The sequence below is a fragment of the Anthonomus grandis genome, chromosome 18, assembly GCF_022605725.1.
Source record: "Anthonomus grandis grandis chromosome 18, icAntGran1.3, whole genome shotgun sequence".
NCBI classification, from domain to species: domain Eukaryota; kingdom Metazoa; phylum Arthropoda; class Insecta; order Coleoptera; family Curculionidae; genus Anthonomus; species Anthonomus grandis.
The window spans coordinates 8,028,780-8,048,388 of NC_065563.1; the positions used below are offsets into that span (position 1 = coordinate 8,028,780).

Consider the following 19,609-nt stretch of genomic DNA (forward strand, 5'->3'; position numbering starts at 1 on the left):
TAAATGCAAATATATTAAGAAAATTAAATAAGAAAACTGAGAAAACTAAAACATTTTAAAAAAAACCTGAAAAAAACTAAAGAATAAAGTCCGTAAAGTGACAAATTTGACTGTCTTAAGTATTTAATTCGCAATATACTCAGAATTTGCCTTAAAATTTAAAGAATAATTATTCCAAGCTATTTATTTAATTTATTCTGAAAATTATAGTTCTAGACGCCTAAGTATTTTAACTACATAAACTATTTTAATTATGTTATTATTAGGCTTAAAATTTGCCGTAAAATTAAGTAAAAGTTTCTAAAAATTGCCACAAACATAAAATAATTTAAGACTGAACAATTCAGACAAACAGACCTGACGACTAAAGGGACAAAAATAGTCAGGGTAAAAAAAGCGAAATTAAACTTGAAATGTATATTTTGTGCCTCAATACAAAAAAATAAGATTAGTGTAATGCTTTATTGTGTATGAAACTCCTGAAAACACTTTTTAGTTGAGGAAAGGCACAAATTTAAACTGCATTTAGTGCAAAAGAACTGAGTTTCAGCTTTACATCCTTTGTTTTTACACATCCTTTTACCGGATCTATCCAAAAGGTCTGGCATGTGGTTCAAACCATCAAATCGGATATCTGGCTCGGGGATATATGTCTTGGATTTTTTTGCAGGTTGCATTTCTTCCTGCTTCGAAGCAGATGAAGGCCTGCCAGGACGTTTTCTGACAGCTTCGTTAACGCATAGTACGGCGGCTACTTGTGCTCGAAACACTGGTAAAGGCGGCGATTCTTTATGAATCCGTTTGTGTAGCAGATATGCGTTGACCATAGCCATGTCAATAAAATGATAAAATAGACGCAATGTCCACTAGGTAGTCTTTAGGCGAATATGGTACCTTCCAAGTAATCCATCCATTAGATCAACTCCGCCCATGTGATAATTATATTCACGTATGATGGCGGGGCATTCAATTTGCACGTACTTTTTTGCAGACCGACGTATGTAGAAGCCAAACGCACATTTTTGTTGTCCTTCCACAATACAGTTGTCAAATCTACACCATGCGCATTTCCCACATACTTAATAGAAAATCCCTTATCTGCTGTAGCAAGCTGTTTATCTTTTTCACTAGGCAATTTACAATTAGGAATACGACCAGAACGAATTGTCTCCAATAAATAAATGCCTCGGCTTCTAAGATAAATAGGGGAACACGGGGCACGTTGAAACACGGGGCACCTTGAAACATTGTTCTCATTTTAAATTTTCGCGGCTAAAAGAGAATCTGTTACTGTCAGTGGCGCTTCGATCGCTACCAACTCTCGTCATCTTTATTTCCTTAAAACCGCAGTAGTAGTTCGGACGCTGTCGAGAGAAGTGTATTTCTTGGTGCTAAAACTAAATTTTTACGTAGGAGCATATTTTGATTTTAAGGTAAGTAATTGCAATTTTTTTGCTTAGTTGGGTAGCTTAATTCGAAACGTTTATATTTTTTATTTACTTTTATGTATTTTCCTTTTTCTAATCCTTTTGTATTTTTTTATTTTGGCATAAAATAAACAATATGAACGTTTGGGGTTCAATGAAACATTACTCGACGGGGCTCTTTGAAACGTTTCAAGGTGCCCCATAACATTTAAATCGTGTAATTATTTTTCTTTTTCTACGAATATTTTTCTATTTTATTCCAGTATGGTTCGAAATCGTCAAAGAAAAACCAATAAAGGTTCGTTTCTTGAGAATGACATGAAAGCTGCAGTCGAGCTAGTTTGTCAAGGTCACTCCATCAGACGGGCAGCAGAACTAAAAAACGTTAACTTCGTAACATTATCCAGGTATGTGAAAAAGAAAAAAAGCAATGAGAGTGATACAAATTTAAAGTTTGTTCCGAACTACAATGTTAGACAAGTGTTTAATGTGGAACAAGAAAATAAACTAAAGGAATATTTGCTAATGTGTTCCAAAATGTTTTATGGTCTCCCAGTAACTGAATGCAAGAAGGTGCCTTATGAAATGGCTGTGATAAATAAAATAAAACATCCAAAATCATGGGACGTTAACAAATCAGCAGGACAAGATTGGTTTTATGGGTTTTTAAAAAGAAATCCATCGCTTAGTCAACGAACGCCTGAGGGATGTAGCTTGTCCCGGGCTACATCTTTCACAAAAGCAAATGTAGATGCATTTTTTGATAATTTGCTAAAGGTTTACGCAAATCCTCACTTTGCAGATGCAACACGAGTATTTAATCTGGATGAAACAGGTACATGCACAGTTCAAAAACCCCAAAAAATAATTGCCGAAAAAGGATCCAAGCAAGTTAGTAAGTGCACTAGTGCTGAAAAGGGTACTAACGTCACAACCTGTTGTTTCATCTCAGCAAGTGGAAACTTTATTCCCCCCGTTATAATATTTCCTCGCGTACACTTTAAGCCTCACATGGTGCAGGAAGCCCCTACTGGTACTCTTGGTTTGGCAAATCCGTCCGGCTGGATGACTTCAGTATTATTTGTTGAAGTTATAAAACATTTTATACACCATACAAAAAGTAGCATGCAATCGCCCACTCTAATTTTATGCGACAATCACGAGAGTCATTTGTCGTTAGAGGCACTTAATTTGTGCAAACAAAATGGAGTGACTATGTTAACTTTTCCCCCACATTCCACCAATAAATTGCAACCGTTAGACGTGGGTGTGTTTAAGTTATTTAAAACGTATTACAATGCTGCAATAGATACTTGGATGATGCAGCAGCCTGGCCAAACAGCAACTATCTACAATGTTGCTGGCTTTGTAAAAATTGCTCACGAGAGAGGAATGACTGCGTCAAACATCACCGCGGCCTTTAAGAAAACAGGAATTTACCCATACGATAGACATGTTTTTACCGATGCCGATTATTTATGTAATTATGTTACCGACCGACCAATGGTCGAATTACCAACTACTTCTAGTCAAGAAAAAGAGCATTATTCTTCGCCAAGTAATACTCCTGCTAAAAAAAACAAACAACTCAGCAATGGAAATCGAAGCATCTGCCAATAATACCTCAAGCTTCAATAACGACTTTGAAAACCCCAGTACTTTTACTTGCAACAGTAATAACGGAGATACTTTATGTGGACCTGAAGATTTTAGGGGATTTCCCAAGGCAGGCAATAGAAAAAACAACAGAAAGGCTCGAGCAAAAGGAAAAAGTATGATTGCAACCAGTACCCCGGAAATGACCGCACTTGGCAATAAAATTGCGGTATCAGCATCAAAGAAAGAAACTGCCAAAAGAAAAATAACGGATTTTGACAAAGATGCTAGAAAGAAATTTAAAAAAATCGAAGAGGAGCACTCATCATCTGAAGAAGAAGATGTAGTCTACACTGAGACTGATGACGACTTAGACGACGATGAAGGCCTTTTCATCGTGACTGAAGATCATTTCGTAAATCTGGATAGGTCACCTCTGCCAAATGATTATGTACTGGTGGAATTTAAATTAAACCGACACAATAATAAGTTCTACGTCGGAATTGTTACAAAAGGAAAATATACAAATGGAGATTACGAGATACATTTTTTTAGAAAAAAAGGATATAACAAATTTGTAGAGCCATCAGTTCCAGACGTATCACTAGTCGCTGAAAATAGCATTAAGATGGTTTTAGGGAACCCAGTTTTTGCAGGATCAACCCAACGCCAAAAACAATATATTTCTTTCGGAATCGACTTTACCAATATAAATATTGGCTAATGATTATATTCAACGTTTTAATTATTTCGCTCTTTGGCTGTACTTATATTCCATTTTTTTTTACTGAAATAAAATTCTAAAAATATTTAGGTCTTTTATTGGGAATACTTCTAAAGCGATTTCATTGTTATATAGTACTCTAGGTATGTTGCATTGTGCCCCTATATTTGTTCCATTGTGCCCCAGTGGTGGGGCACAATGAAACATTTTTTTCCTAAATTTCAATAGTTTGTTGGACAAAATAGGTAGTTATAAGGCTCTTGATACTTCTATACATGTACTCCTAGTACCGAAGGACATTTTTTAAAACACATTTAAACCTAATAGACTTATATCGAAAAAAAGAGAAACAATTAAAATTAAATTTGTGTTTCATTGTACCCCGTGTTCCCCTTAGTAGTGGCAGTGTCGTATAAAAATTGTCAAAATATAAAATATGATTGACAAAGTCAGGTATTGTTTGAGATAGCCGACTGCAGCTAGACTGCACAAAGCAATGGCTAAGGGAGGCACATACCCAATAATGGCCCTCAAAAAGCCAGATGGCACCTACACGAAGGGAGAAGAGGAGCAAGCCATCCTATTACTTCAAACACACTTTCCAGGGTGCGAACTTATAGAAACGGTCCCAATAAAGTACACCAATCCTAAAAAAGAGGACTGGGAAGTTGCAAGGACCGTCTTTACGACAGAAAGGTTGAAATGGGCAATAAACACCTTTCAACCGTACAAGTCACCGGGAGTGGATGGAATTTTTCCTGCTCTCCTACAAAACGGACAAGAGAAAGTCCTTCCTCACCTGAGTAGAATAGCAAGGACGAGCTTAGCGTCGGGATACATTCCCAGTAGCTGGCGAAGGGCAAAAGTCACCTTTATACCGAAAATAGGAAAAAAAGATGGGACTGACCCCAAATCTTTTAGACCTATCAGCCTTACGTCTTTCATTCTGAAAACAATAGAAAAAATTGTAGACAACCATATCAGGAATGACATTCTGGAGAGAGCACCTCTACATCAGTGTCAACATGCTTATAGAGCGGGCAGATCCACAGAAACCGCACTATATCAACTGACACAAATCATCCAGAAAAGCCTGAATGAGAAAGAAACAGCCATCTGCGCCTTTCTAGATATATCTGGGGCATTTGATAACATGTCACATGTAGCGGTAAAAAATGCCCTGGAAAAAAGAAATTTGAACAAAACCATAATCCGATGGATTTGTCAAATGCTTGCCACGCGTACGGCTGAGACTACTGTGGGCGAACAGACCACAGGCATCAAAACTACTCGTGGCACGCCTCAAGGAGGGGTAACTTCACCCTTACTATGGAGTCTAGTAGTCGATGAACTACTTGAGATATTGACAAATCTCGGTTTCACCTGCATAGGATATGCTGATGATATCGTTATTATAGTCAAAGGCAGGTATAAGGGCACTTTATACGACCTCATACAAAGAAGCCTAAGCATCACGGAAGAATGGTGCACATCAGTGGGGCTGAGCATAAATTCAGCGAAAACTACTATCGTACCATTCACTCGTAAAAGGAAAATGCAACCCACCAGGGACATCCACCTGGGCGGACAAGTTGTACATACATCGGATGAAGTAAAATATCTAGGAGTGACACTGGATAGTAAGCTTAGTTGGAACAAGCATCTAGAATTCACAGTAAACAAGGCCACTAAAGCCATTATGATCTGTAGGAACCTAGCGGGTAAAAACTGGGGATGCTCCCCAAAAATACTGCGATGGATGTACACCATGATGGTTAAACCCATAATCACATATGGGGCAGTGGTGTGGCATGACACTACAAAGTTAAGTACAGTAAGGCGTAAACTTGACAAGGTTCAAAGACTTGCATGCGTATGCATCACAGGAGCTATGAAAACATGCCCCACAGCAGCACTGGAGGTCATAGTTGACCTGGCACCTCTTCACCTGGCAGTAGAGGGAGCTGCTAAAAGGGCCATGTTCAGATTAGCAAGGGATAGAACGAACAGTAGGGACATTGATCAGAGAGCCTGGGTATCTCAAACAAGATCCATTCCCCTGTTCGATCTTCCCAAGGACGATATAGCTCGGGAATATCACTTTGTTAGGAATTTCAGTACAAAAATTGACAGCAAAAGTGACTGGGAAAATGGATCTGTCGCCCGCTCACTTAAACAGAATACTATAAAATGGTACACAGATGGTTCTAAAACCGAAAAAGGAACAGGAGCTGGAGTATTTGGGCCTGGCACCAAATACTCAGAGCCACTGGGAAAATACACCAGTGTCTTTCAAGCGGAAATACACGCTATAGAAAGATGCGCTCAATTAATCCTGAACAAAGACTACCTCAAGCAGGACATCGCAATCTTCACCGACAGTCAAGCAGCCATAGCAGCACTGAGTTCACATGTCATCAGTTCTAAAATGGTAAGAGACTGTTTGGGCAAACTTAATGAGGTAGGAAAGAGAAATAAAGTCACAATATTGTGGGTACCTGGACATACAGGCGTGCAAGGTAACGAAGAAGCCAATATTCTGGCAAAAAAGGGATCTGGTTCTCAATTTGTAGGACCGGAACCTTTCTGCGGCATAGGAAAGAATACTTACCTATATGAGCTTACAAAAATGGAGGATCAACTCAGAGAAAGCCTCTGGGATGATCATCCAGGGTTGAGACACTCCAAGATGTTCCTTGGAACCCTCGACCCAAAAAAATCTAAAGCTCTAGTAAGTTTAACTAAAACTAAACTACGGATTGTAACAGGATTCCTAACAGGGCATTGTCACCTTCGAGAACACCGCAGGAAACTAAAACTAGAACAGACAGGTGAATGCAGATTCTGTGGGGAAGAGGAAGAGACCCCAGAACACCTAGTAACTACATGCGAAACAGTTGCCGAAAGTCGTGCCATGCACCTCGGTAATTATGAAATTCCAGAAGGAAATATCTCATTACTGGAACCGTCACAACTACTAGCCTTTATTAAAGCCATAGGATTGTACGAAGTAATTTGACTTGAGAATAACATCAAGCAGTAATTAGAAAGGGGCACACAATAGATCTTTTAGGTCGCAGTGAAACTTCACCGTTATTTTAATCTAATCTAATCTAATCTCTTGAGATAGCCGGACGACAACATTTGCTGCTGCTCCCAGATTAGGCGTATTGGGCAAAATAACATTGCTCCCTGCGCCAGTAAATATTTCGAAGGCGTAAGAATAACCATTGCTGTCACATAGAACAAATAGTTTGAACCCCCATTTATGGGGCTTTGCCGGCATGTATTGTCGCAATGAACTGCGTTTCATTTTAGTCGCGCACATTTGCTCATCTACGCATAAACGAGGTAATTTTGGAACTGTTTGAAATCGTTTATTTAAATGTTTCACTATCGGTTGGACTTTATATAATGGATCAAATCCAGGTTGATCCCGTTTTTTTTCTTTTGATTTATCGTTGAAGTGAAGATTCTTACGAATCATAAAGAATCGTTTGGATGTCATTGCCGTAAGAACTGGTTTAAATGAATAACGACCCCAGTATTCTGTCGCATTTGGATAACGATATATCGACATAAATATCAAGACGCCAATGTACTTCCGGATCTCAGCATCATTGGTAACAAATGTTGTCTTGATGTCGTACTGTCGAGCATATAAATTTGTTTGTTCTGCAATATTTTCAAGAAACTCTTGTGTAAAAAAATAGGCGAAGCATTGATATGGAGTTTTTAAATCCTGAAAGTATAGTGGAAGCTCTGTGCTTCCATGGAATACCACTTCATTTTTATGCAGCTGCAAATGCTGTTTACGCCAAATTATTTTTTTGCATTCTTTTGACTGTGCTAAAAGTGCACTTGGATTTCCCGCAAACCCACCTGTATTAGGCTCGGAAACATCAGCCCCATCTTCAAATTCTGGCAGAGGAAAACGTGGTCGTTTTTGCTGTCGTTGAAATGAAGTAGATGGTTCACCTGAAGTCAACGGGGATAAAACTTTTGCAACAACAGAAATTTTTTGTGATTCAGTTGAATAATTCCCTGATGTCGATGGCTGTGAGGTATCAGGTGTTTCAATATCTAATGTCAACAATTGGTCGTCAGGCGTAGAAGATTCAGAAGTTAAATCGTTGCATTGATTTATTTCATCTTCAAGACAAAAATCTGGGTCAGCAAGACTATCATCATCGTCAAAATCGTCTTCCAGCCCATCTTCAATATCGGTGTCAGGTCCTATATCTACATTGTTCAAACATTTCGTCCGAAGTCACTTGAGATAAGTCATATAATTCAGGCTCTCGGGGATCCTTCCCGGGCTGTCCTTTCTTGTTTGATGTCATATCTAACGACAAAAAACAAAAATAGTAAGAAAATAAATATTTCGTATGAATGAGATAATTTTCACACAAACCGGTCGATCCGCCTTTAGGCAGGTTGAGGTTATGAGTGATTTATAGCAAAAACACATGAACTACTTTTTTTTTCAACGCATAACTAAGAAATATAACATACATAAACTCACCTGTAAATTTTTTGGCTTGAACAGATCGCTACATGTATTTATTTTATAGCACAGAAAATATCATTTATAGCGAAATAATTATTCTGTAAATTTACTAAGGCGACTGACTCTACTGAAAAAACACGGGAACCAATAGCCGTTCTAAGTACGTCAGACACGAAACAAATTCCACCCCAAAGGCGGGATTGCCGCTATGTGGCCAAAAAATTTAAAATGCATCTCTTAATGAGATTTTGATAAAGCCTGCCTTAAGGCGGGTCTGCTGGCTAGAGGGTTAATGATGTTTGATTACTAAAACCCTTTGTAGTTCGAGATATAAAACTGAGATTTTTTAGAGCTTTCTGAATAATATTTTCTATATGAACGTCGAAGAGCAGTCTGGAATCCATCGTCACACCTAAATCCTTAATAAACTCTACATACTTCAAGATAGTACCCCCGAGATAGACATTACATTTGTTTTGTGTCTGAGATGGTTTTCTGCTAAAAAGGTATAGAATTACATTTTTCTGGATTAATAAATAATTTATTTAAGGTACAGTACCTTTCAAAATTTGCAAGATCAGATTGCAGGGCACGAAAATCTGATACCTTCTTAATTGTTGTAAAGATTTTTAGGTCATCTGCATATGCAAGATATTTACAGATGGAGAAACATTGACCAATGTCGTTTAAAAAGGTTGAGAACAAAATCGCTCCCAAATGAGAACCTTGCGGTACTCCTGAAGTTACGGTTGTACAAGAAGACTTTACTCCATATGCGTTAGATAACTTTTAATGAGTTTGAGTAGGGCCCCGTGCATACCAAAATTCTCCAACTTTACGAAAAGTGTAGGATGATGTACCTTATCAAAAGCCTTGGAAAAGTCGGTGTACACGGTACAAGTTTCCAGACCCCTATCCATACTTTCGTGTATACTCTGAATATTAAGTCGGTTATTACCTATCTTTTTTGGAAAAAACCTTATTGGTTAACATCAATAGCTTCTTTGACCTTAAAGAATGATTGTTTTAACAGCACATATTCAAATAGTTTACCAAAGTGGCTAAGTAGGGAAATAGGCCTGTAATTCCGTACAGAAGTTTTTTCTCCAGACTTAAATACTGACACAATTTGAGCTGTTTTCCAAATATTGGGAAAAATTCCGCTGGATAAACACAGATTATACAAAATATGCAAAGGCTCGCATAAACTAGGACAGAACTTAAAAAAAATGAAAGCAATCTGGGTGTTGTATCAGAAGGTTCAAATACTCCACTAAAATATTTAGAAAAAAGTTCACTAATGTCAACACAATTTGAAACTTCCTGATCATTAAATTTCATTTTTATTGATAAGTTTTTAGTATTTTTTTGACTATTTGAACTTAGACTTGAATGTTAGATTTAAATGAAAGTCTAATAAAAATTAAAAACACACTCTATTTGTCACTAAAAATGAGGAATATGAAATGTGACCGTTTACACCACAGTAAGGCTCGTGGTGATTCTGTCTTTTTGTCAACGATATCGAACTAATTTATAAAATATTTATTTAAACGCTAACAGCAGCAGCTGTAGAAATTTCCCCATTCTGATTTTTTTCTTTCCAAGTTGTTGCATCAGTTCTACACAGACTTTCAAAAGGCTTTTGACCAGATTGACCACTTCATCCTATTAAATAAGCTTGAACGCCAGTTTGGATTCTCCGATCGCTTGATAAAGCTTCTTAACTCCTATTTAGTTGACCGCTCACAATTTGTATAGTGGTCGAAGGCTTTAGATCTGCTTGTTTTTCACCCACCTCTGGAGTTTCGCAGGGCTCTAACTTGGGCCCCCTTCTCTTTAACGTTTTCGCTAATGACTTGATCTCCACCCTCAATTGCTCTCGGTTAGCATATGCTGATGACCTAAAGCTTTTCCATAGGAGTAACTCCATAGCAGATTGTGGTCAACTGCAAGAGAACATCAATACTGTACATCATTGGTGCACTTTGAACAGACTTAACCTTAATGTTTCCAAGTGTAATGTGGCCAGCTACATCAGCTACATAAAATTTTACCAAATTACAATACACAGTTTCTAAAAAGCTGTGTAATGTGATTCACTGGCAAATGTCTGATGGGATATTTACATACAATTAGCGAAAATGCAAATACCTATCAATACTAGTACTAACAGAACTTCCATTATTTTTGTTTACTTCATTTATTTTCTCAGAACCGGAGATTCATAGCCCTAATCTTTCTTCTTTTCTTAAGATTATTGTACCAGCCACAATAATTACGTTTTTTCCAAACTGTAAACCTTCTGTTACTTAACCAGAGGTTAAAATGTTTGTTCATAATTCCTCCTATACAGCTACAGGTAGATTTACCGAGAGGAAAGAATTTATTTGCTTGATATAACACACAGGAACTTTATCAGCTGGTCCGTAATTTGGCCCTTACGCGAACTCAATAATAAAGTCAATGTATACCTGCACATTTTGGTGACAATTTATTAAAAAAAAATTGTCTTATTTTGCAGTTCTCTGGCCACGCTGAGCCACAGCCTGGAGGACATCGCCTCCTGGAGCTACAACGCCCACGAAGCCGTCCTCACCATCGAGGAGTTACGGGATCAGTTGAACTGCTGCTTCACCTGCGGAGTTTCCTGGGCGGAAAGCCACGTGTCCCTGGACTGTGTGGAGTGCGGCGGTTACGCCCTGGAGAGGAACTGCCCGAAGTGCGACGGCGCCTGCGGGGCCACCTGGAAGAGGGATCTGAGCACTGTAAGCCTCCTTTTTTTTTCTCTATATTCAGGTTGTTTTGGTGATAAGTGTATACGGTAGTCCGGATTTATGAGCAGAAAGAATCTATGTATGCGTGAAAGCCAAGCGGTTTCCCCGCCTTACCAACTACGAGGGTGGATCAAATATTAACCGACCTTTAGTCACTGTAATTTATGTATGCCATTGTTCGAAATGCCATCTCGTGGAGTGTTGGCTTTTCTGCAATACCGACTGTTGTTACTTCTCAGTAATTTAGTCTCCTTTGCGATGAGTGAACAGAAAGTCCATCCGCGTGTTGCGCAACGCATTATTATGAAGTTTCTTGCGAAAGAAAATGTCGGGCCCATCGAAATTTGGAATAGATTGAACTCTCGGTTTGGGAAATCGACTCTCTCAAAAACTCAAGTAAAAGTGTGGCACAAAAAATTTCGGGAAGGCCGTGTCAACATTGAAAACAGCTCCCATCCACGACTCCCACGGACAAGCGTCACAAATTTGAACGTAGCCGCTGTCGAGAAGTTTATTTTGAAAAGCCGCCGTACTACAGTGCAGGAAATCTGTCAAAATCTTGGAATCAGTTATGGAAGCGTCCAGTCAATCATCAAAAATTCCTTGCGTTTTTGAAAAATTTGTGCTAGGTGGGTTCCAAGGTTGCTGACTGCGGAACAGAAAAATTATCGGCTTCAAGTATGTGAGCGTCTTTTGGGTCGATACAAAAATGAAGATGATTTTTTGCAACGCATAGTAACTGGCGATCAAACTTGCAGTCCTCGATTTACACTAGGGGCATTTGGGGCAAGTGCCCAGGGCGGCAAATCTCAAGAAAGAAAAGAAAATATTTTTAACAGTTATACTTATAAATTACCATGGGGAACGTTTACATTTCAAATATTAAGAGTAAAATTTGCTTTAATAAAGTAATTGCGAAGATATCATCGAACAATTCGCAACACAAAAAGTCACACTGCCAAAATAACACAACAAAAAATACTCAAATTGGGGTGGACTACTTTGGAACACCCTCCCTACAGTCCGGACTTCTCTCCCTGTGATTTCTACTTGTTCGGGCCTCTGAAAAGAGCTTGGAGGGCAGCGATTCAGCAGCAACCAGCAGGTCGAAAGCTTCGTGTGTAAATGGCTAGAGGTAGAGAGCCGACCTCGTTCATTTTACGAATTCGATGGGAAAAATGTATTCAAAAGGGAAGGGACTATGTAGAAAAATAATGTAATTTCTTTTTTGTTAACAAATTAAAAAAAAAAGGGTTAATATTTAATTTACTCTCGTATTTATTGGATTTGTCAAGATTCTGTGAAAAGTGAAAGTACTTTATCATCTTTTTTAGGCAGTTGAAATGATAAATCTGATATCAAATACCTGGAAGGATACAGAAATACTGAAGAAAAGGAAAAATGTATTTAACTTCCTGTAGGTATTGCCTGTAATGTCCCCGAAATAACGTGAACAGTCTATGAGGAGAAAAAACATTGAAATTCTTCCAGGAAGTTAAAACCATAGAGAAGAAGGTCCGAATATGGGCCCCATTTTGTTTTTTGAAAATATTAATGGTGTCATTGAACGAATTAACCTGTAATTTGGAAACCTAATTACTGGGAACATCCACTTTAAGGTTGTAAACACGGTTTTAAAAAAATACTTAATAAGAACGGTGTGATTTTCAAAAATCAAAAAGTATACATTTTTAAGATTTATGAAAAGTGCTTGAAATATGGACCACCCTAAAAAGTAACAACAGAAAATATGTATTTTCAAAAAACAAGACATAAAAATACTAATTTACAAAAATCGCAAATATATTCGCCACGTTCTGTGTCCGCACCAGCTTCATATGACCACATATTACACATCAAACAGCGCACCCACAACTCGCCCTTGACATCTTCAGAGAAAAGTCCTTCACAATAAATACACGTTGCATCTTCGTTTTCAGGAGGAGCTTTGAATTCTTCAATGGCGTTATCTTCATCATCAGGAATGAATATTTCGCCAACTTCACTCTCAGAGTCAGAGGATTCAACAATCTTTTTTCGTTTTGGAAGTTTTGGCTGGGACTTCGATTTACCCTTGGAGAAAGTTTTGCCAAACACGTTCTGTTTTCCTTTTCCACTAACATTTTTAGTTTTTTTCCATAGAAGTTTCTAACTCGTTTTTGTATGGAGAAGACGTTATAATTTCAGACTTAAAAGACTTTTTTCCACGATTAGTTACTTTTCTTTTTATGGAAGGGACTGGGGAAATCGCAAAAGGCGACACAAACCTGGATGATTTTGACAAACTAGGTGAAGTGGAGGCAGGAACATCATCAACGTATCTAGAGCATCCGGGTTGGGGATCATTATTGGAACATGGCATGGCGGGTCAGTAGATTTTGCATTTTTGTTATTTTGAGTTGCTGGACTGGACACGGGAGAGGAACTTTGATCTTGGAAAGTATTGCTGTTGGTGGAGTGTTCTTTAAAATCGCTGCATCTTTTAGCTGCTTCAGCTTCCTCAGTAATAAAATCAGCATCACAAAAAATGTGTCTAATAAAGGGATAAATGCCTGTCACTCGAAAACCGTTGATTGCTATTTGTGCAGTCTGTGACTTTAGGGATGCCTTTCCCAATAGCTCGGCTATTTCATAAACAGAAACAGGACGCTGATTAACACGTATCCAATTTCTTATTTCTTCGCTATAGTAGAGTAATAATAATTGTACCAACTAAATGCGTTTTTCGGTCGATCAGTCTTTTGGCTAATGATACGCTCGTGTACCAGTTGTCAGTGTAAAGTGTGCGGTCACTGTCCAAAATAGCTTCCATCAATTCCATGACTACCTTTTCAGAAACTGCAAATTCACTTGATTTTTCTCTGCCGGTATATACTTTGAACTCCCAGGTGTATCCTCCATATACACACAACTTGAAAAGCTTTATACCGTAGCGGTGTCGCTTATTGGGTATATATTGTCTGAAATAAATGCGTCCTCGAAACGGGACGTTACTTTCGTCGATACAAATGTCTTTTTCGGGCATGTAGGAGGACTTAAATTTCTTTTGCAGCATGTCAAGAAATTCGGATATTTTGTAAAGTCGGTCATCAGAGGGTCTGTCCTTCTCATTATGACTTACATGGAACATGCCCAAAATACCTAAATCTGTTTCTACTCATAATTGTGGGTATGCGATTTTGGTACAACGATTTGATTGACCAATAATCCCGTAACTGAGGCATTGGAAGAAGGCCCATCCATAATATAATGCCAAAAAATTTTCGCATTTCCACGGGATGAGAACCACCCATTTCGGCACCTTGGCCTTCCGGTTTGGATCTGCTATAGCCGCAGCAATTCGCTGTGAAGCAAACCTATTGGTTTCAGTCACAAATAGATTAATCATCTCATCGTCGATAAAACAGTTAAAGAATTCAGTTGGTTCTTTCCCTGCAAAGTCTGCACAGCAACAGCTGGAACAACACCAACATTCTGAGGGCTTTCACTGAAAGACAGTCGGTCTCTTTGAACGTGATCCCATTTTTGCTTAGTAGTTAAAGTCGCTAGAGGTACGTTATCGTCTAGATCTTCGTCTTCGGATAATAATATGGCAGATTTATCTGAATTATTACCGGATGAATCGTTATCGGATGATAGATCACTTTCAACAGGAATAAAATCTTTATCTTCGAGCGAATCATCTGAAAATCCGTTAATTTCGTCTTCTATTATATCTCTTGACTCGTCGTCGGACAGATTCTCCAGCTCCTTTGCCAACTTCTGATCTGATAAATATTTCTTAGCCATATTTGTCTAACTCTGAAACAAAAAAACACATTAAAGCTATTTCTATATTCGGTCCCAAAATGTAAAATAGCATTCTGGGACGACGTGCCTACCCGTGGGTCACCGCAAAAAAATTACAAAAACAGCCAAAAGTCGACAGAGTATTGATCCACAAACAACATAAACTGCAAAAAATAAAAACTATTAACAAAAAATATCCAGAATGAAAATTTGGTCCCTGGAAGTAAAATCCAAATGCCCACCGGTGGGCACGCGGGGCTTAACGTGTTAAAATATCAAGTCCCGAATTAAAATCCTTTTGGGGTAAAAAAACGTCATCCATATAAGCTACCACGTTGCCATATCGAAGATTTCCTAGAACCTTATTAATTGTTCTCTGAAAAATGGCTGGAGCATTACATAAACCAAAAGGAACACGAAAATATTCGTAGTGTCCATCGGGTGTGATAAAAGCTGTCTTTGGAATTGATGACTCTTCCATTGAAATCTGGTAATAACCGCTAGCTAGGTCTAAACTTGTATAAAACTGACTACCTCCAAGTTTCTCCAGAAAATCACTTACATGAGGTAAAGGAAACCTATCTTTAACAGTTTTTAAATTCAATGCTCTATAATCGACACACATACGTTGTTCTCCATTTTTCTTATTTACAAGTCTAGGGACTAACTTTCTCGAATAATATCGTTTTCAAGATGATCGTCAATTCTGCCTTTAACTACATTGCGCTTTGTATGTGACAATCAATACGGACGGTATACTACTGGATTATCATCTTTTAAATGAATTGATATCTTGATTACATCATTTTACCCAACTCGCTTGTGTTAATTGAAAAACATTCTCGAAACTCGTTAACTAAATTAAGTAATCGATCTTGCTGTTGAGAATCAAGATTTTCGTTACATAGCAAATCATTTGTACTAAATAACTTTCTCTCTTTCATCTCAACCTTAAAACTATTAACCCCTATGCGTTGGGTTTTATCTTCAAAACAACGTACACTTCTTGCTAAAATAGTTTTTCTGCTTACCCACATGTCTTGACGTGAAACATTCGTAACCAGAACTGTTCCATTTTCTGCAGTTGTAATGCATTCGCCCAAATAGTGCTCTTCACCAGGAACGGGTCGAAGACTTCCAGGAACAAAGACTTCACCATCAAATTTACTTTGTGAGGTAACTGCTACTAGCACCGAAGTCTAAGATGGAACCATGATATCGTCCTTGGGATAGAGTGGATTTTTTCTTTCTTCTCTCGTTAAGAATATCCTCAGAATTTAAGATGCGTACCTTGTCTCCAACGATAACAGCAGCGACTTCTGGTGAATTGAAAAAGGATTGGCCCACCATGACAGGGAACTTTTGGACATGGCTGGGTACAACCAAGGCTTTTACGTTTGACTCGATACAATCCACTCTTAATTTTATTTCCAGTTCTCTAAGAACGCGGATAACACATCCTCTCACAACCTTTGAGCTAGGATTCATGATTAGTTTTAATTCACGTGCTGTATCTTCTAATTAACACGGAACCCCAACCGGTGTCAACATAACATCTTGTGGGATTGCCATTAACCATACAATGAAAGAAGTAAGCTTTTGATATAATATAACGCTGTTTAACTTGGTTTCGTCGGCAGTCTTTTTCTAGGTGCCCTAACCGCTTACATTTTGAACATTCCAGTTTTGGTTTTGGATATTTGGAAGCAAGATGTCCAACACCTTTACAATTATAGCATCTTTGTTCAAAAGAATGTTTGTGTTTTTCAAACTTTTCTTCTCAGGAGGTCCTAAACGCTTATAAATATCGGTCTGGAATCGTTTATGACTTCTTAGTTCTTGGTAAAGCTTAGATTTCAAAGCGGAAGTATTCTGAATACAATTTATCGGGTGAGTTGTATCTGCCGGCCTGTGCTCCTACTTTTATTGCTTGGTCAGTAATACCATCGATTAAAGATACGGCGTTTGTATCGGCAATTCCGCAAGCATTTATTAAATCCATTTTGCCAAAATAATACTCTTCCCAAGATTCGTTATCTTCCTTATGCCTACTTAGCATCTTCTTTAACGACGTAGCATAATCCAGATGTTCTGGAAAAGTCTTTAGAAGCATACTTTTCCATTCATTCCAAGAAAAGTCGTAAGTGGGTAGTTGATCATACCACTTCTTAGCCAAACCCTTCAGACGTCCTTGCATATAAAAATATTTTGCATTATCGTCCCAACCATTAATTTTTGCAAGGTGCTCTATTTTTTTAAGCCATTTAGAACAACTTAAAATAGAATTTCCAGGGGTAAATTCTGGAATGCAGTCTGGTCTAATGTAGGCCTTCAATGACACTGACTTTTGACTTATGCTCTATAAGCTCCTCAACTAGGGATTCAAACGACTGATTTTATCCTGCGAGCTTTCTTCGGAAACTACACATTGAGAAGTAAAGGGTGGTGGTGTATGACTAGCACTTGAATGTCTTGTTGTTGGTTCGTGTCTTGGCGTTAATGAACGATTTCGTGTGTGCGAAGATCTCTGATCATTTCTAGCCTGTGATTTAGTACTAGTTCCTACCACAACCTTGGATTTTACACGCTTGTAATTCGACGTATCCTCCGACGTTGATGACTCATCGGACGAATCAGTTTTAGGCGCTTTGTGACGCGGCATTTTTATTTTATTAAATATTTTAAACTTACTTTCCTAACGAGTTTATCCGTTAACTCAATACAAATTACTAAATTTTACTTTATATAGCAACTTATACCTAACCAGAAATATGCTATTTAGCTTTTCTTTCACTAAATACATAAACAAATAGAGTTTAGTTTATACGTTAACTAAACTAACAATAACTTATCAAAACAATACGCAATTAAAACAAACCTTTCAGAACTATTTTCTTTAAACCAACACCGTACACCGTACTTTTAAGGCTATTTTATACATTAATTAGCTAAATTAAACACCCTTATACTTTAAAAATCTAAGAAGGCCAATTTATCCGTTAATTGGTACTTACTAAACTTTTTTTTCAAACAAATATAAAATCTGTGTACAATAAAGACACGTCACTAGTTTTAATTATTTTCGGATCACACTAAGCACTACTACTACACCAGTATCGTAGGTAAAGCCAACCGCTGCTTCTATGAACTATCGGGCCACGCTTTTAATTAAATCAAACAACTTGATTCGCAAAACAAACTAAATAACTAAACTAAACGCGAATGCACAGGCGAACGTATGGGTCTTACGATCCGACTCCACTAACCCTTCAGACTTCAGACTTCAGCCACTGCAACGTACACGAAAATTCCAAATAGCGATAACGAATCCCGTAGTTCGACGTTTTGCATTTTTTGTTGTACCAGATTGTAATAGTTTTTGTTACTTGCAGGAAATCCTGTTTTTACCTCGCATAGTAAATAAATTAATTAAAAAATAGTTCTACAAGAGAAGACTGTCTGTCTGAAAAGGAATGAAACATTTAGATTATTCTACTGTCTGGAAGTATCCAGAAATTACCTTCTTTAGGTGCTTTTTTTGAAGTGTGAAAAAAACATTACTTCAACTGTCTAAAAAAAAACAAATGATTCTTCAAGAGAATACAAGAAAAATCTAGATACTGCCTCGCTTTTCTGCATAATCTAAAATGCTTATAAATCCGGACTCTACTGATGGTTACCCTTAAATTGTTTAGACATAAATCTTCCCTTAATGACTGTCTTAACTTGAAATGATCTGAATATTAGTAAATGCCTATAATTAAAGTAATTATTATTTATCTGATGATTTTTTTTTTGATTTTACAGTCTCACTCTAGTGGCAAAGCGAAATGGACCGGGGAATGCCAAAAAGGTCAAAAAAGAGAATGCGCCACCACGTCCCCGGTGTCCCAAGAGTTGAGTAGTCGTTTGGAGCGTCTGAGTGCTAACTCATGACGCCATTTCACACTCTAACCTAACTCACACCTAGGCTAAGTCTACTTTAAGTTAATTTATGCACATCTCCTATACAGGGAATTATTTATTTACGTTTTTATAGTGAATAATATTAATTTCGTGTTAAGTATTGGGAGGGCTAAAGTGTGTTAAAGGTTAGAGAGACCCTTCTGATTAATAATTTCTTGTGCTCGAGAAATAGGCCAATGTTTTACATTAAAACCCCCCCAAAATTTTAGGTAATATCCGATTACCGGCTAGTAAATATGGTTTTTATATGAGGGTACCAAGCATACATTCCTTTTAAAGAAAAATTGCTTTTTTATTGGATAAATGCTATTTATTGACTAAATCATCATCTACTTTGTACCCTTTATAGTTTTTGGTACAGTCAACAACAAAAATAAAGGTATTACTTTTGTATGTGATTGTACTATAAGTAGTCTAGTTAATGTATCTCATCGTCGTAAGGTAGATATCTTGCTATTTGTACTTTTTGACTTAAATATTATAAAAATCATATAAAAAATGTTTTTCTATCCAATATTAACTTACGGATATTGTGTTTTGTATGACTGACATAAGTGTAATGTATCCTTTAATAAATAAAGTAATAAAGCATATAAATGTCGTTTTTATTCCTTAAAACACTTTGGATATTTCCAGTCATTCAACAGTATATTAGACATATTTTTCTTTAAGTCATTTTTAATGAATGAATAAAGTTTACATTGCAAACTTGAAACCATACAGTGTGTGTCAGCCAAATGGAATAAATTAGCTAATAAATAGATGGGAGCGTGTTGGAAAAAACGCTCGAACACGTCGATTACTCAACATCTCAGGTGTG

At 37.5% G+C, this 19,609-nt stretch overlaps 1 protein-coding gene across 1 annotated transcript in view; it reads left to right on the forward strand.

The window, feature by feature from the left end:
- LOC126746877 (protein pinocchio) overlaps positions 1 to 19,386 on the forward strand; it is a 168,585-nt gene extending 149,199 nt beyond the window's left edge. Inside the window, exons 5-6 of the mRNA XM_050455273.1 lie at positions 10,782 to 11,025; positions 18,631 to 19,386. Of these exons, the coding sequence (XP_050311230.1) occupies positions 10,782 to 11,025; positions 18,631 to 18,759 (373 nt within the window). The 3' untranslated portion in view covers positions 18,760 to 19,386. The remainder of the gene's footprint in view (positions 1 to 10,781; positions 11,026 to 18,630) is intronic.
- Positions 19,387 to 19,609: the final 223 nt, after the last annotated feature.